Genomic DNA, 12,166 nt, shown 5'->3' with positions numbered 1-12,166 from the left:
AGATTGTGAGATATAATTATTTTTGCGTTTTTTGGATAGGCATCATGGAAAAAATACTCTTACAAATAGAGATGAGTTAGTTTGGACACTGTAGTTGAAACACAGTATGAATCATTTAGCAACAAGATATATCGATTTTATTACCTTTTCTTCAATAAACTTAATCTATAAAAGAAAAAATGATAACAAAAACTCTTCAAGAGAGTAACATTTACTTCAGGCGAAAGAAAACGTGTTTACGCAGCGTTGAGATAGAAATACGAGCCAGGAATTATTTACGTACCTCGTGTAGACAGACCTACAGCGAGCGGAGCCTGGTTCGGCCGCCTTCGGATACGTACGCTACGCAGCACCACTACAACGACACAGTTCAATTTGGACTCACGGCGGCATGGCTGTATTTTCCGAATCGAAGCAAGCATATTCCGCTGCTGTCCGTCGAGGAGTGCTGGTGAAGAAACCGCCGCGCAACTATTTCTTCTCCGCCAACTAGCATTTCTTCTACGCAAAAGTGTACCAAACATTGTAAAACTGATTTCGCTTGTGTTTCGTGAATTTGGGAAATCGAGTGAACCTTTCCGTGTGTGTGCTGTGCCGTTAGGGGTAGCCAAACGGGGCAGGTGCGGTTTGTTGACACCTTTGTTTACCTTTGCTGCTTGCTCGTGTGCGAGACAGAAGAGGAAGAAGTCGAACGCGCCCGTGTGTGTGACTGTGCGAACCATAAATCTCTGATTCGATGTTGCGATGCTGAGCTTCTGCTGCCGTTTCGGTACACTTTCAACGGAAAATTGGATGTAAAGTGCCGGGGAAAACAGGAGTGTGCAGCCAACAAGTTAAGAGTCCTACATGGACGGTGAGCAATTAAAAAAAAATGCACGTAGACCAGGAACACCCATAAACACCGGCTTAACCGTCTGCTGTTGCTCTTTTTTACCGCACAGTTCCTGTCTGTGGCACCAAGGCCACGAAAATTGGCGTACCTTAGAAAGAAAAAAAAACTCACACTTACCTGTCTCTTCCGTCCCGCTGCCCAGTTCCGAGAGGGTTCGTGAACGGCGTCAATTAAAATTTTGCCCAGCTTGCCCTCAGCAGGCATCAAACATAGCAACAGCAACATAGCCACAGCCATTCATCAATCGATGGGTGTACCCGTGCGCGGTTATGCTTGCTTGTGTTGGTCCGTGGTGCTGTGTGAACCATCATCAGAAGAACCGCACCGCCGCGGCGGTCCTGCCTCTCTGTGTAGCCGTTGATCGTTTCCTTAACAACCGCGCGCGCTCTCTCCCTGTCTTTCTCATTCTGGCTCTCTCGTTCTCTCTGTTTATGTATGAGTGTGAGTTTTCATTCTGGCAGCAGCAGCAGCATCACCGTTCGCGCATCATCTCAGCAGCATCCGCACGCGAAGGAGACGGCTGCACGCGAATGGGATAGGGGTGCGAACGGCCGTGCCGCGAAGAGTAGGAACACAGCACGCGCGCGAAGAAGGAGAGCAAATCCGCTTTCCGTTCTTTTGCGCGATTTGCGTGTTTTCGATCAGTTCAATCTCTGTGTGCGCCGAAGCTTTAGATGCCGTTTGGGTGTTTTTTCGACAAGCGTATGTCTGAAACTCTCCCTAATCGTGGTCGTACTTGCCCAGTAACAACAACGAAACAATTCAAGGGTAGCAACGAGTGAACGAAGCGTGAACAAATTGTGACCAAAATTGTTGTGGCTTCAGCATTCCCAAAAATACGATTGTCAAAGTCTCATGAACGTGTTTTTTTTCGTATGTGTGTGCGTGTGTCTGTGTGTGTGCTGTTAATAAATTCTTGTTTCTAATGTGTGTTTCAGCCAGTTGTGTAATGATTGCTGCCAGCCTGCTGGCTCAGAGTGCTGCGTAGCGTGAAGGTACGCAAAAAAGTGAGCACACAAAATAAAATTGCAAGGTGTGCAATCGCGGTGGATGGTGCTGTCGTGTATGCATGTGAGCGGGTAGCGTGCGTGTATTTGTTCTGCCACCGTTCGACGCCGATATCGGTTCCGTGCGCGAGTGCCGCGGTGCGCCTGTGCCAAGGGCAGTTTCGGGAAGCAGGCCGTAAAACAACGGGCGGCGGCCCGAGTTCGCCAAAGAAAAGCGATCGCGCAAAGGTGGTGTTGCTGTCGTGCGGAAGCAAGGGGAGGTGGTGGAGACGGGGGAGGGCCGGTGGGCGGTGGTGTTGGTGCGTCCGGCGTCGGGACGCGCGACGTGACGAGCAAAAAAAGGCGCCAGCATGATGTACGCCAGCGGGCGAAGTGATCGTTCCCGTCCTGGCGTTCGTTCTGTCGCCGGCTGGGAGGGAGAGCAGGCCGCAGAATATCATCTGCAAAAACAACAACCACAGCAACAACCATTGCCACAACAACCACAACAACAGCGGCAACGCCAACGACAAGGCCAGCGAGATGGTTGCGTCCGTGCGTCGGGGATCGGTGGTCGGGCGCACGCCAACGCGCGACTGCTGGCTGCCGTTGGCACGCTGGCACTGTTGGCGGCCACGTCGGTGATGGCGGTGGGGGGTGTGTCATTGACCGGGCCCGACACTGCCAGTGTGCAAATTTCAGGTGCAAGTGCAGCATCGACCCGATGGACGAAGGCCACCGAAACCGGTTCCGATCATCGACGTGTGCTCCGTTCGCTGCAGAAACCGGGACCGAAACAAACGTCCTTAGCATCGCCCGAGGAAGCACAAGGTAGGTTCAGTGTGTGTGTGTGTTTTTTTTTTGAGCTAAGAAAAAAATATTTATGTTCAGCCAACTTGTAATGGGGCAGCAATTTAAAAACGTACAAATATTTTAGCATTTCGATCGAGCGTGGCTGGAGAGGAGGCCCCTTTTTCTTAAGAAAAAAAAAACCCCAAAGATGCACGAAGACAAGCAACGAAAGCGAGAGAGTGAAAAAAAAACGCGGCTAAGTACACCGAGCTGGAATTAGGAAGCAGCTTGTTAGCGTACAAACAGATTTGCTGCTTGAAAAGCAATAATCCAATGCCTTCCCTCCTTCAGAAAGACACGCAATGAGATCACCTGGATGGAACGCCGCTTGTTACATACGCGCACCCGTTCCTCTCTCTCTCTCTCCCTCTCTTACGCCAGAGCTCTGCCTTGAGCTCGCTTTCGCTCTTAGCACACACGAAAACAAATCTTCCATCAAAAACCGAAAAAACCTTAATGTCTCGGTTGGAAGTGGCCCCTGCCGGCTGAGATGGGCCAGGCTTTTTTGCTGGCCGTGTGGTGTGCGTGTTTACCAGTAAAAATGCCCCTCGAGATACGGCAGCAGCGAAAAACAACAACGCGCGCGAGTGTGTTGCGCGTTGCCCCGCGAACGTTCTTAATAAGGCTTGAAATTTGAGTTCAACTTCTGTGCGCAAATTCTTTACGGAGTAGCGCGTACTCTTATTCTTCTTCTTCTTCTTCTTCTTCTATTTTTTCGTTTCGATGCTTTACGCAAAATGTTTGCGCGATGTTTATATTGCGGTTTGTTTTTCTTTGTTCAATTCCTTTTTTTGTTTCCCCCGAGTTCTGGCCTCGAGAACCGGATTGAACCATTCTTTGTCACTCTTCGCGGAGTAGACGATGTGCTTGGCAAAGTAAAACAAAAAGACTATTGGTGCAAATGTATCCCCATTGCGGCGAGTTGTGAGAGGGAGGAGGTCCTGTCGGGCTGGTTCGCCAAACTCTTTCTAACTAGATTAAGTTATTTGTCACTGGCGATACAAATTGGCTCGGCATAAGACTTTGCTCATGGCACGATGGACGCAAGAAAAAAAAAAAAGAAAGCCCTTGCGAGAAGACCGTCAGACCGATACTCTTTGCCCTCTTGTTTGTGTCCTCTGAGTTCAATCATCCCAGAATTATGATATAACGTTGTTGCTGTGTCAGTCAGCGCTGGCAGCAGGAACAAAATTTACAAACACATTCTTCGTCCCGAAATCGACCGGCGATGGGACAGCTCGCAAACGGAAGCCGAGAACATCCAGTCTTATCAGCATATTTCCCGCGAGAGCAAGCGAGCGCCTCCGACCATCGGTACCGGGGCGCGTTCGCAATCAAACCCTCCTGGGGCCGGTGTATACGAGCGATGTAGTTCACCAGGGCATACGCCACACACACACACACCAGCCCACACACTGACGGCATGATAGGGCGCACGAGGAATCAATCAATCGTTCTAATCACAACCATCCGTCACATCGATTCCCAAGCGGTCGGACCATTGATCGCGCTGCGATGAGGATCATCCAGTGAGCCGAGGGGGGAAACGTGTCGTGTGCATTGCCGCGAGATAAGCGCCAAACACCCCAAACAAATCGCAATCTTACGTACAACAAAAGTTACGTTTTCCCTTTCCTGCTGCCGGTAAACGAACTTTGACACCTTACCGCGAGCGGCGGATCGCGGGCACGCCATGCGCCAAGGCAATCATGTGTAATGCATGCATGTATTCCAATTTTCGGCAGAATTCATTCACCTTCGCTCGGGTTTGAGTTGGGTTCGGTTTCCGTTCTTGGATGTGGGAAGTAGTACGCGAAAAAAGGGGGTTGCGCTTTTCTATTTCGAGGAAACGTGCCCATAATCTTAATACGAAAGCGAACGCTCACGCTCGAGAACGATATGATGTACGGTTTGGTGTGTGTGATTTCGGCTGTGTAAAAAAAGGGTAGATTAATGCTACGAACTTCTCGGGAGGACGGGCGACTTCGAAGTAGTGGAATCGATCTGTAAGTTTTTGCCCCCTTTTTTGAATTTGTTATTCAAATTTCACATCGAATCCCGTCCCGTATGTCACTTGGGATAATGGTGGCTGCTGCTTTTGATGATGGTTCTAAGAAACGTGCCCCCAAAAAATGGCTGAAAGTTATTTTCTCCTCTGCGAAGAATTTATGCACTCTGCAGCTCATTGCTCCAACCGTGATCGTTTAAAAGCAGTAACCGAATTGAAAATTCCATTTTCCACGTTGCCGAACGCTGTGTAATTGGATTTGCGCGCACATTTTTACCTACAGACCGCGTGGGGTTACAGCAACCAAATGAAGCCCACTCCCCGGTACAGCGCAAACGACAAACCCTTTACATAGTTGTTGTTTGTCACGAACATCGCCGCACAAAATGTGATTTCATATCACAAATTTTGATGCTATTTTCCATGGTCAAATAGGTTGCCGACCACCAACACCACACACACCGCAGCACTGCTATTGCCAGACAAGCCGATTACGATTATGTGATTTTCGCAAAGTGATTTACTACCCCCGTTTGCATCAATGTGTAATGGGTGGTGGTTCTGTGCGTATTTAAAAGGCTGTATTGAACCAGTCGGTGAAAATGGTAGATAGTACCACGGCCGTTTGTCGAAATTTTATCGCACGAATAGTTTGCAGCACCGTGCAACGCTTAGTGGTTGCGCGTAACAGGTGGAACGTGAGGATGCGCAGCAGGAGCGCTTCATAATCCTATTTGGATGCCGCGTAATTGTCGGGGGTCGGGGGATGAATGTGTGGAATTTTTGCTGATGCAATGGCAGCGGAATAAAATGAATCCATTTTGTGTGCCGGTTTCTGACGCTGCTGCTGCTGCTGATGAGGATGATGATGATGGTGGCTGTCTGCTGGGGCAAAGTCTATTGAATCTGCCAGTTCTATCCGTGGCCAAGCGGCAGTGCCAGTGTTGATCGATGGAGGAAATGTGTACCATGATGTGTGCTAAATGGAAGCCGGATGAATATATTTCAATACCGCGCTTTGCCAGTGAAAAACTTCCACTATCATAGATATGTTTTGTTTGGTGGACGGACCAGCCCGCGCCCCATGCAATTTGGAAACGGCTGCGTCGGTTGGAATCATTTGTTTGCACAGAGTGTCTGCACTTTTGGAAGGTTTTTGTGTCCATGTTTCAGCGCACTGAGTTCACGGTGAGCGAAACGGAGGGTCCTGGGAACGCGAGGGGACACTACGATAAGACCGTGCATATGCCCCTCTGCTGACGGGCACCACATACACATCTGTGCTCACAGATTATATCGCTTCCCACACTCTCTCTCCCCTCTTCTGGTAGACGGGAACAATCCCCTCACGTTGTCCTCCGTGCAAATGGTCCCCGTGACCTTATAATGCTTCTCGAGGGGTCTGTCTGTTTGCACACCTGAGGGTAAACGTGGTAATCTACAGTGTGTAATCTGTCTGGGTGTGTTTTATTGTTCTGCGCGTCTAGGGAAGGGGCGACCCAAAAAAAAAGTCCAAGAAACATGTTATGCTCCTAACTGAACTGGCCTTCGCTGTAGTGTGTTCAACATACCAATTGTAATAACTTGCGAAAATGTTCCCCGCGTTCGGATACGCAAAACTGGGAACGCTAAATGATAAATAGATGATGTGTGCAAAACGACCCCCCCCCCTTCCGGATACCCCGGACGAAATATCCTCCGCAAATTGCACCACCGGGAAATGGCGGTAAAGCTGCCTTTACCGTAAATGATGTTCCCTACACGGCTCAATAATTTTCTTCCCAATCGGATTTACCGCCATTCGTGCTCGCCCGGTGATGAAGAAGCAACAACAACAACAACAAATATCGCGCGTGTCCCCGGCGACGACCGTGGCCACCAGTGTAAGTGGGTTCCTCGTTTTCCCACAAGGCGCAGCCTCCCCCCGAACGAGGGGAAGAAAGAATGAACAGATACGTGTACCTCATTACAGGCCGGAGCGCCAATCGGGAATGCTGAGGGGTAAATGTGTGTGTGTGTGTTCGTCCCGTTTGGCATGGCGCCCGTCTGGTGTGTGCTGTGTGCGGGGACGGCAAATCAGTGTTGTTGTTTTTTTTACTCCTTCCCGTTTCGCTTTTCCTTCCTTTTTGCCCCCCTGTTCCGCGACATGCTACGCCACAACACATACGCATTCCTCATTCACGCGCACGTCTCGGTGCGGCGACCATGGGACGAAAGGAAGGACTGGGCGGCGGCAGCGGCGACGGTCGAAAACGGAAGCGAAATCAATTTTCGTAGATTGTTCGCCCGCAAATCATGGAGTCTTTTTCCACTTCCTTCCGTTCCTAATACGTCTTTTACGCTCGGATGCCGCGCTTGTTCAACGATGAAAATGAAGGAAATTTCAACCATGCTTACGCGGGAGGGCCATGGTTTGTCGTTCCCCGGGCCTGGCGCTTTCCTGTGGAGATCCCTCCCCAGCGGGAGCAGGTGAAAGTGGATTCGGAAGAAAAGGAAAAAAAAAAGAAAACTGTTCGAACGAGAAAGACCCCGGCTGTGGGACTGCCGGGGAGGGAGTGCCCATGGTGGCGCCCTACGTGTGTCTTGAGTGTGTGTGCGCCGCCCGGTGGGATGCTTGTCTTTTATTTTTTGCACCCCACTTTGCCGAATCCATTTAGGAACTGGCGCCACGAGTCAGGCTTCGTTCCCTCTTGGATTACATGTTACATGTGCTCTCTGCCACGGATGGTGGCGGGTGATGGTGATGTGTTGACTAGGATGATATTGCGCCTCGATGACACGTGTAAACTGCGCTGCCGGTCGGCTCACTAGCCGAGCAATGAGGTACATTATCTCCATTAAATAAAACGAATTCATCCGGCAAAGGGACGGATATCGGCGAGTTTCCCGGTCGACGAGGCGTTGTTTTTCTCCCCTCCGATCGACGATGCCGTAATCCAAAAAAGGTGTCAGACAAAATCAAAGTAAGTCGAGGGCAGCGGTGGCTTTATTGCAGCAATTGAGTCAGATGTTGTTCGAGTAGAGTCGCATTGGAAGAGGGCTTGATGATTGCGAACAATTGATTCCGATTTTTTTTATTGATTCGGTACTACAAAGACGCATTTTCGTACTGCTGGGTGCTATCAATTTTCACTCTTGATGCGCTTTCATCGTGAATTAACATCACCGAGGGTGAGGGCGAGATTGTCTGGCAGCGAAGACAAATTGTAAATGGAAAATGGGTATTCTCTGCGTTCGATGTTTACCCCAGCAACTGCTTATCGTATGATGATTAATGCTTATACAAGTACCATCATCCATCGTAATTAGCAGCTGGAAGCATCACAATTTGTCCTGCCGTGGCGCTGCTCGCTGTCGTTGTGTTTGGGCGAAAGGCAGAATTAATTAATGAAATGAAACGCCCCTTCCAATCGTCGCCCCGTGGTGATCATCATAATAATTGAACATTGATTGCTTTTCACATTAGACGGCGACTGCAGAATGGGTCATAAAGGCGGAAAATTGTACTCCCTACACATACACACACACACGTGCTCCACGCTCGGGTTGGGAATTTGTGGTGGTACATAAGGGCGTAAGGGAACCGAAAGACAATATGACAGCTTGATGATTGATCAGCAATTGTACGCCAACATACCTGGCCGCCGCCTGGCTGCGGCTACAACCGTTCGCAGATGTTGCAACATGAAGTCAACCTCAACCAACACTACTTCTGCAACAGCGATCAAACCAAATGGAAGGTTTTCCGGCTCGATCGTCCTAGCAAACCTTATTGTGGTAGGTGCGGTTCTGCCTTGCTGGCAAAATGGCGCCCCAACGAAAGGCAAAGCCGCCGGCACAACCAATGAAGGTTAAATTGCTTCCAGCAAATCAAGCTCGAGCATTCCCATTTCTTTACAATTTCACTGTCAATGGAAAACTGGCACATCGGTGGTGCCTCTTCCCGGTATCAACGTCCGACCCAGCCGTCCCTCTCCCTGCCATTCCCTCGGGAGTCCTTGATTACCTTGCTGAACGGACCGATGCCCCCGAACCGAAGGCGAAGACGGACGGACGGACGGATGGACGAGATCCATGTGTCAGAGGGTTGCCAACACCGAGCTGAACGTTACTTCAGCGCCGCAAGTGATGGATCTATTCAAATTCGGTCGCTCCCAACAAAAGCCCAATCAGTTGGAATATCTCCCATCACCGCACGGGGTTTTCCGCCTGCTCCAGTCCACTCCATTCGGTATGGCACTCGTCCTCATCGTCTTCACCCCTCACTAATGCACACTCTAGCCCAGTCCGATTCAGACAACTATCGCCCATCATCTGCACTCACCGGTGTCGTGCTGTGTGTGCCGTTTGCAGCACAGAAGAAGCGAATGAAAGTCCTGGACCTTTTATTGTTCGCCCAAAGCAAAGAATATAGGGCGGGGAATGGGCGGTGATGGCGACGGAGTCGGAGATACATTTTGGTAGACAAAAAGCGGACATCAAATTTGTATCAATTTTCCACCACATCACATGACCAACATCATCATCATCACCATCAGTAGCACACGACGTGTTAGTGTCAGCGTGCGAATAGGGTTTTGGTGGTTTTGGTGGATCGCTCGTCACCCACATTGGTACGGATTTCATGCCTTTTTCCATCGCAACCAGGACAATGGACAACAATCGGATGGATGTGTGGGTGTGTGTGTGTGTATGGTCGATGGTTCTCACATCCCTTCGCAGAGTATGTTGCACGTCCCGTGGAAATGTTGGAGGGATTTCGCTTCAACTCTACCACAAAATATGCTCATCCAGTAGCGTGTGTGACTGTACACCAACCCTAACATCCGGTGTGTGTGTGACGTATGTGAGGTATGAAATGAGTTACATCGGATACCCAGTCCTTTGTGTGCTACAGAAAACCCCAACGCGATGAAGAACTGTTCAAGTAAATGGTGGTCCAAAAGACGGTTCAAAAGAATTTTCCCATTCTTGTGCACATGGTTTGCTTTGGGACGAAAATCTATTTCCGTTGGTGGTGGCGGTGCGTACACTTTTGAGGCATCATTTGATTAGCGAACATAACTTTCTCTCTGTCGATTGAATAGCACAGAAAAAGTGTACTGAAAAGGGAATGGAATGGTTTGTATTGTTCAACCCCCAAACCACAACCATGTTGGATTTCGTCTGCTGCACTTCGTTCTTTTAATTTTGATGGTTTTTTTTAAGCCAGAAACGTCCGGCCCTTGAAGCTACTTGAGATATGGCTTTACAGAATCAAGGCAGCCTCCACTCGACTTTGTATCGGTTATTAAGAGCTATGTTTAGATGACGTCGGCTTTGAAGGGCAATACTGTTTTATTTTTCAAAAACAAAATATGTCTCAATCAATTGAAACCATCCATCGAATACTTCCAACACATCCCAGCATCTAACAGACGATGTACATTTTTATTCCGTTTGTTCTGGCAAGCGTCCGACGACGACTGTGGCGAATGAGAAGCGACAGAGAATGCATCAGTTAATTAGTAGAATTGAACCATACACCTCGTAGCGTAGCGAGTGTTCAGCAAGAGTGAAGTCACCGATAATACACAGACCGCTCTGCACGAGCACGAACGCGTCTGCCCATACATCATGCATCCATAATTACAAGCGAATGCAATAAACTCGGGCCGCTCTGGGTGATGAATGTGACACCATCGCCGATTGACGGCTCGGTTGTGTCACGGACTTGCTCGGGTGAAATTTAATCTCCATCGGTGTGGGGCGGCGCACACTGGGGATTGGTTCGATGGACGAGAGGAGGTTGGCTTCTGTTGTCCGGTTGCAGCTCACTGGCACTGAACGTGACACCATTAGGCTGCCAGCAGTAATGTCCAGCCGGGTGTGGTGTCTTTTATGTTTGGTACTGGATGGATTCCACTTTGAATGGTACACTATTTTATTAACCACAACAACTTTTAGCCTGCTGCTAGAAGAGCTACAGTGTGGTAGCAGTGGATTATATCTTTCATACACTCATCATCACGGTCTGCTGAGTGTGAATCAGAAACAAACCGAATCATGCTTAAATCGAGTTCGTCAATCGGAAAGCACACAAGAAGTACGACAGCACGCATACACACACGTTAGTAAAGTGTAGGGAGTTTGATTTATCAGCTGTTCTGCCTGAACCAAAAAGCAGAAGCAGCAGCGGAAGGCGAAAGTAATAAAATCGAATGCATGATGACGCATCCGTTCGTGTCCATCCATTAGTCAGCTGCCTGCCCGTGGGGACCGTAGCGTAGAAATCCCAAACTAAGCCGCCGCAAATGATATGCAGCGACGTGCTTACCGAATGGGTAGAACTCTTACCACATCACTGGCCAGTCCTTGTTTGGTCGGTGAGTAATTAAACCAAGACGCACCAAGCTGTCCACACACATATATGGTGGACACACGTTGTGCAATGTTTGGTATGAATCAAGCTCGATATCGGATTCTACATCCATCACACAAATAATTGCATAACGGATCTATTCGCCGTTTGGTTGCCGACTGAAGCAAGCGCCATTCATTGCAACGTGTATGATCGCACGGTCGACATGTACGGTATTGAAAAAAAAACTATCGTCTAACTTTTCACCACCCACCACTTTCCTCTGATGCTCCCCTGTGTATTTATAAGCGCATAGCCCGAAAAGTTTGCCCAATTCTTGACACCTATTGTGTGATGCTAAAAGGGTTGTTAACTGCTCCGAGCATTCTCCAGGCAGCACCGTCCACACCCGTCGAAGCATGTTATAGCACATCCTTCAATTCAAGACCCACACGTTGAGTGTGCTTGTGTGTGTTGTTGTGCCTTTCCCCTTTTAAGAAGGAAAAGAAAAGGGACGTGCGTTTGGTGGAAAATGTTTAGTGTCGGTAGGCCACCGACGTTCGGCACAGTGGCGTTCTCGGCGTGCGTGGTGGTTTTGTATTGTCGTAAGCTCTTCTATGATCACATAAATTCTGATCCGAATGCTTACAAAGCCACCTCGCTCGCTCACACTCATGCATTTCACAGGCCCTCCACCATCAACCGCACTCTGATAGCTTCCTTCCCCGCTAACAGGGCATGTGTGAGGGAAGCATAGTTAGCTAAACACATGGCACATAGAGAAGGGAGGTCGCTTGAGGAGGGGGGGGGGGCTGAGGGAAGCTGTAATTGGATGCGGAGAACTTCCATCCTTTTGTCCTTTTGTGGTCAGGACAAATACACATTTTTTTCCCTTTCGTTCCCGCCTCGGCACTCGTGGCTGCGAGGCTGGGCGCGTTTGTGAGCGATGCTTTTGTCGAGTGAAATTGGAATGGCCTTTGACGGAGCAAAATGGATCCATTTAAATATTCACAAACCGAACCATTGTGCGCTTCAAAATCGGCGTCGGTGCGCCCTCGAAAGCTTCGTGTGGCATGAGTGGCGCCAGC

General features: G+C 49.2%; 1 protein-coding gene across 7 annotated transcripts in view; it reads left to right on the top strand.

Annotated features, from left to right (window-relative positions):
- The first annotated feature begins 391 nt into the window (after window positions 1-391).
- Window positions 392-12,166, top strand: part of LOC120902523 (low-density lipoprotein receptor-related protein 1) — an 81,306-nt gene continuing 69,531 nt past the window's right edge. The window contains exons 1-3 of one of the 7 annotated variants that reach the window (XM_040311342.1): window positions 392-853; window positions 942-1,594; window positions 1,831-2,709. In XM_040311342.1, coding sequence (XP_040167276.1) covers window positions 2,250-2,709 — 460 coding nt within the window. In that variant the 5' untranslated portion in view covers window positions 392-853; window positions 942-1,594; window positions 1,831-2,249. Of the gene's footprint in view, window positions 1,595-1,830; window positions 2,710-12,166 lie in introns of all 7 variants that reach the window. The other 6 variants (XM_040311345.1, XM_040311343.1, XM_040311344.1 and 3 more) reach the window with 6 other exon arrangements.

The sequence above is a fragment of the Anopheles arabiensis genome, chromosome 3 (assembly GCF_016920715.1).
Source record: "Anopheles arabiensis isolate DONGOLA chromosome 3, AaraD3, whole genome shotgun sequence".
Taxonomy (NCBI): Eukaryota; Metazoa; Arthropoda; class Insecta; order Diptera; family Culicidae; genus Anopheles; species Anopheles arabiensis.
Note: the sequence above shows the minus strand (reverse complement) of the source record. Positions and strands in the feature narration are given on the sequence as shown.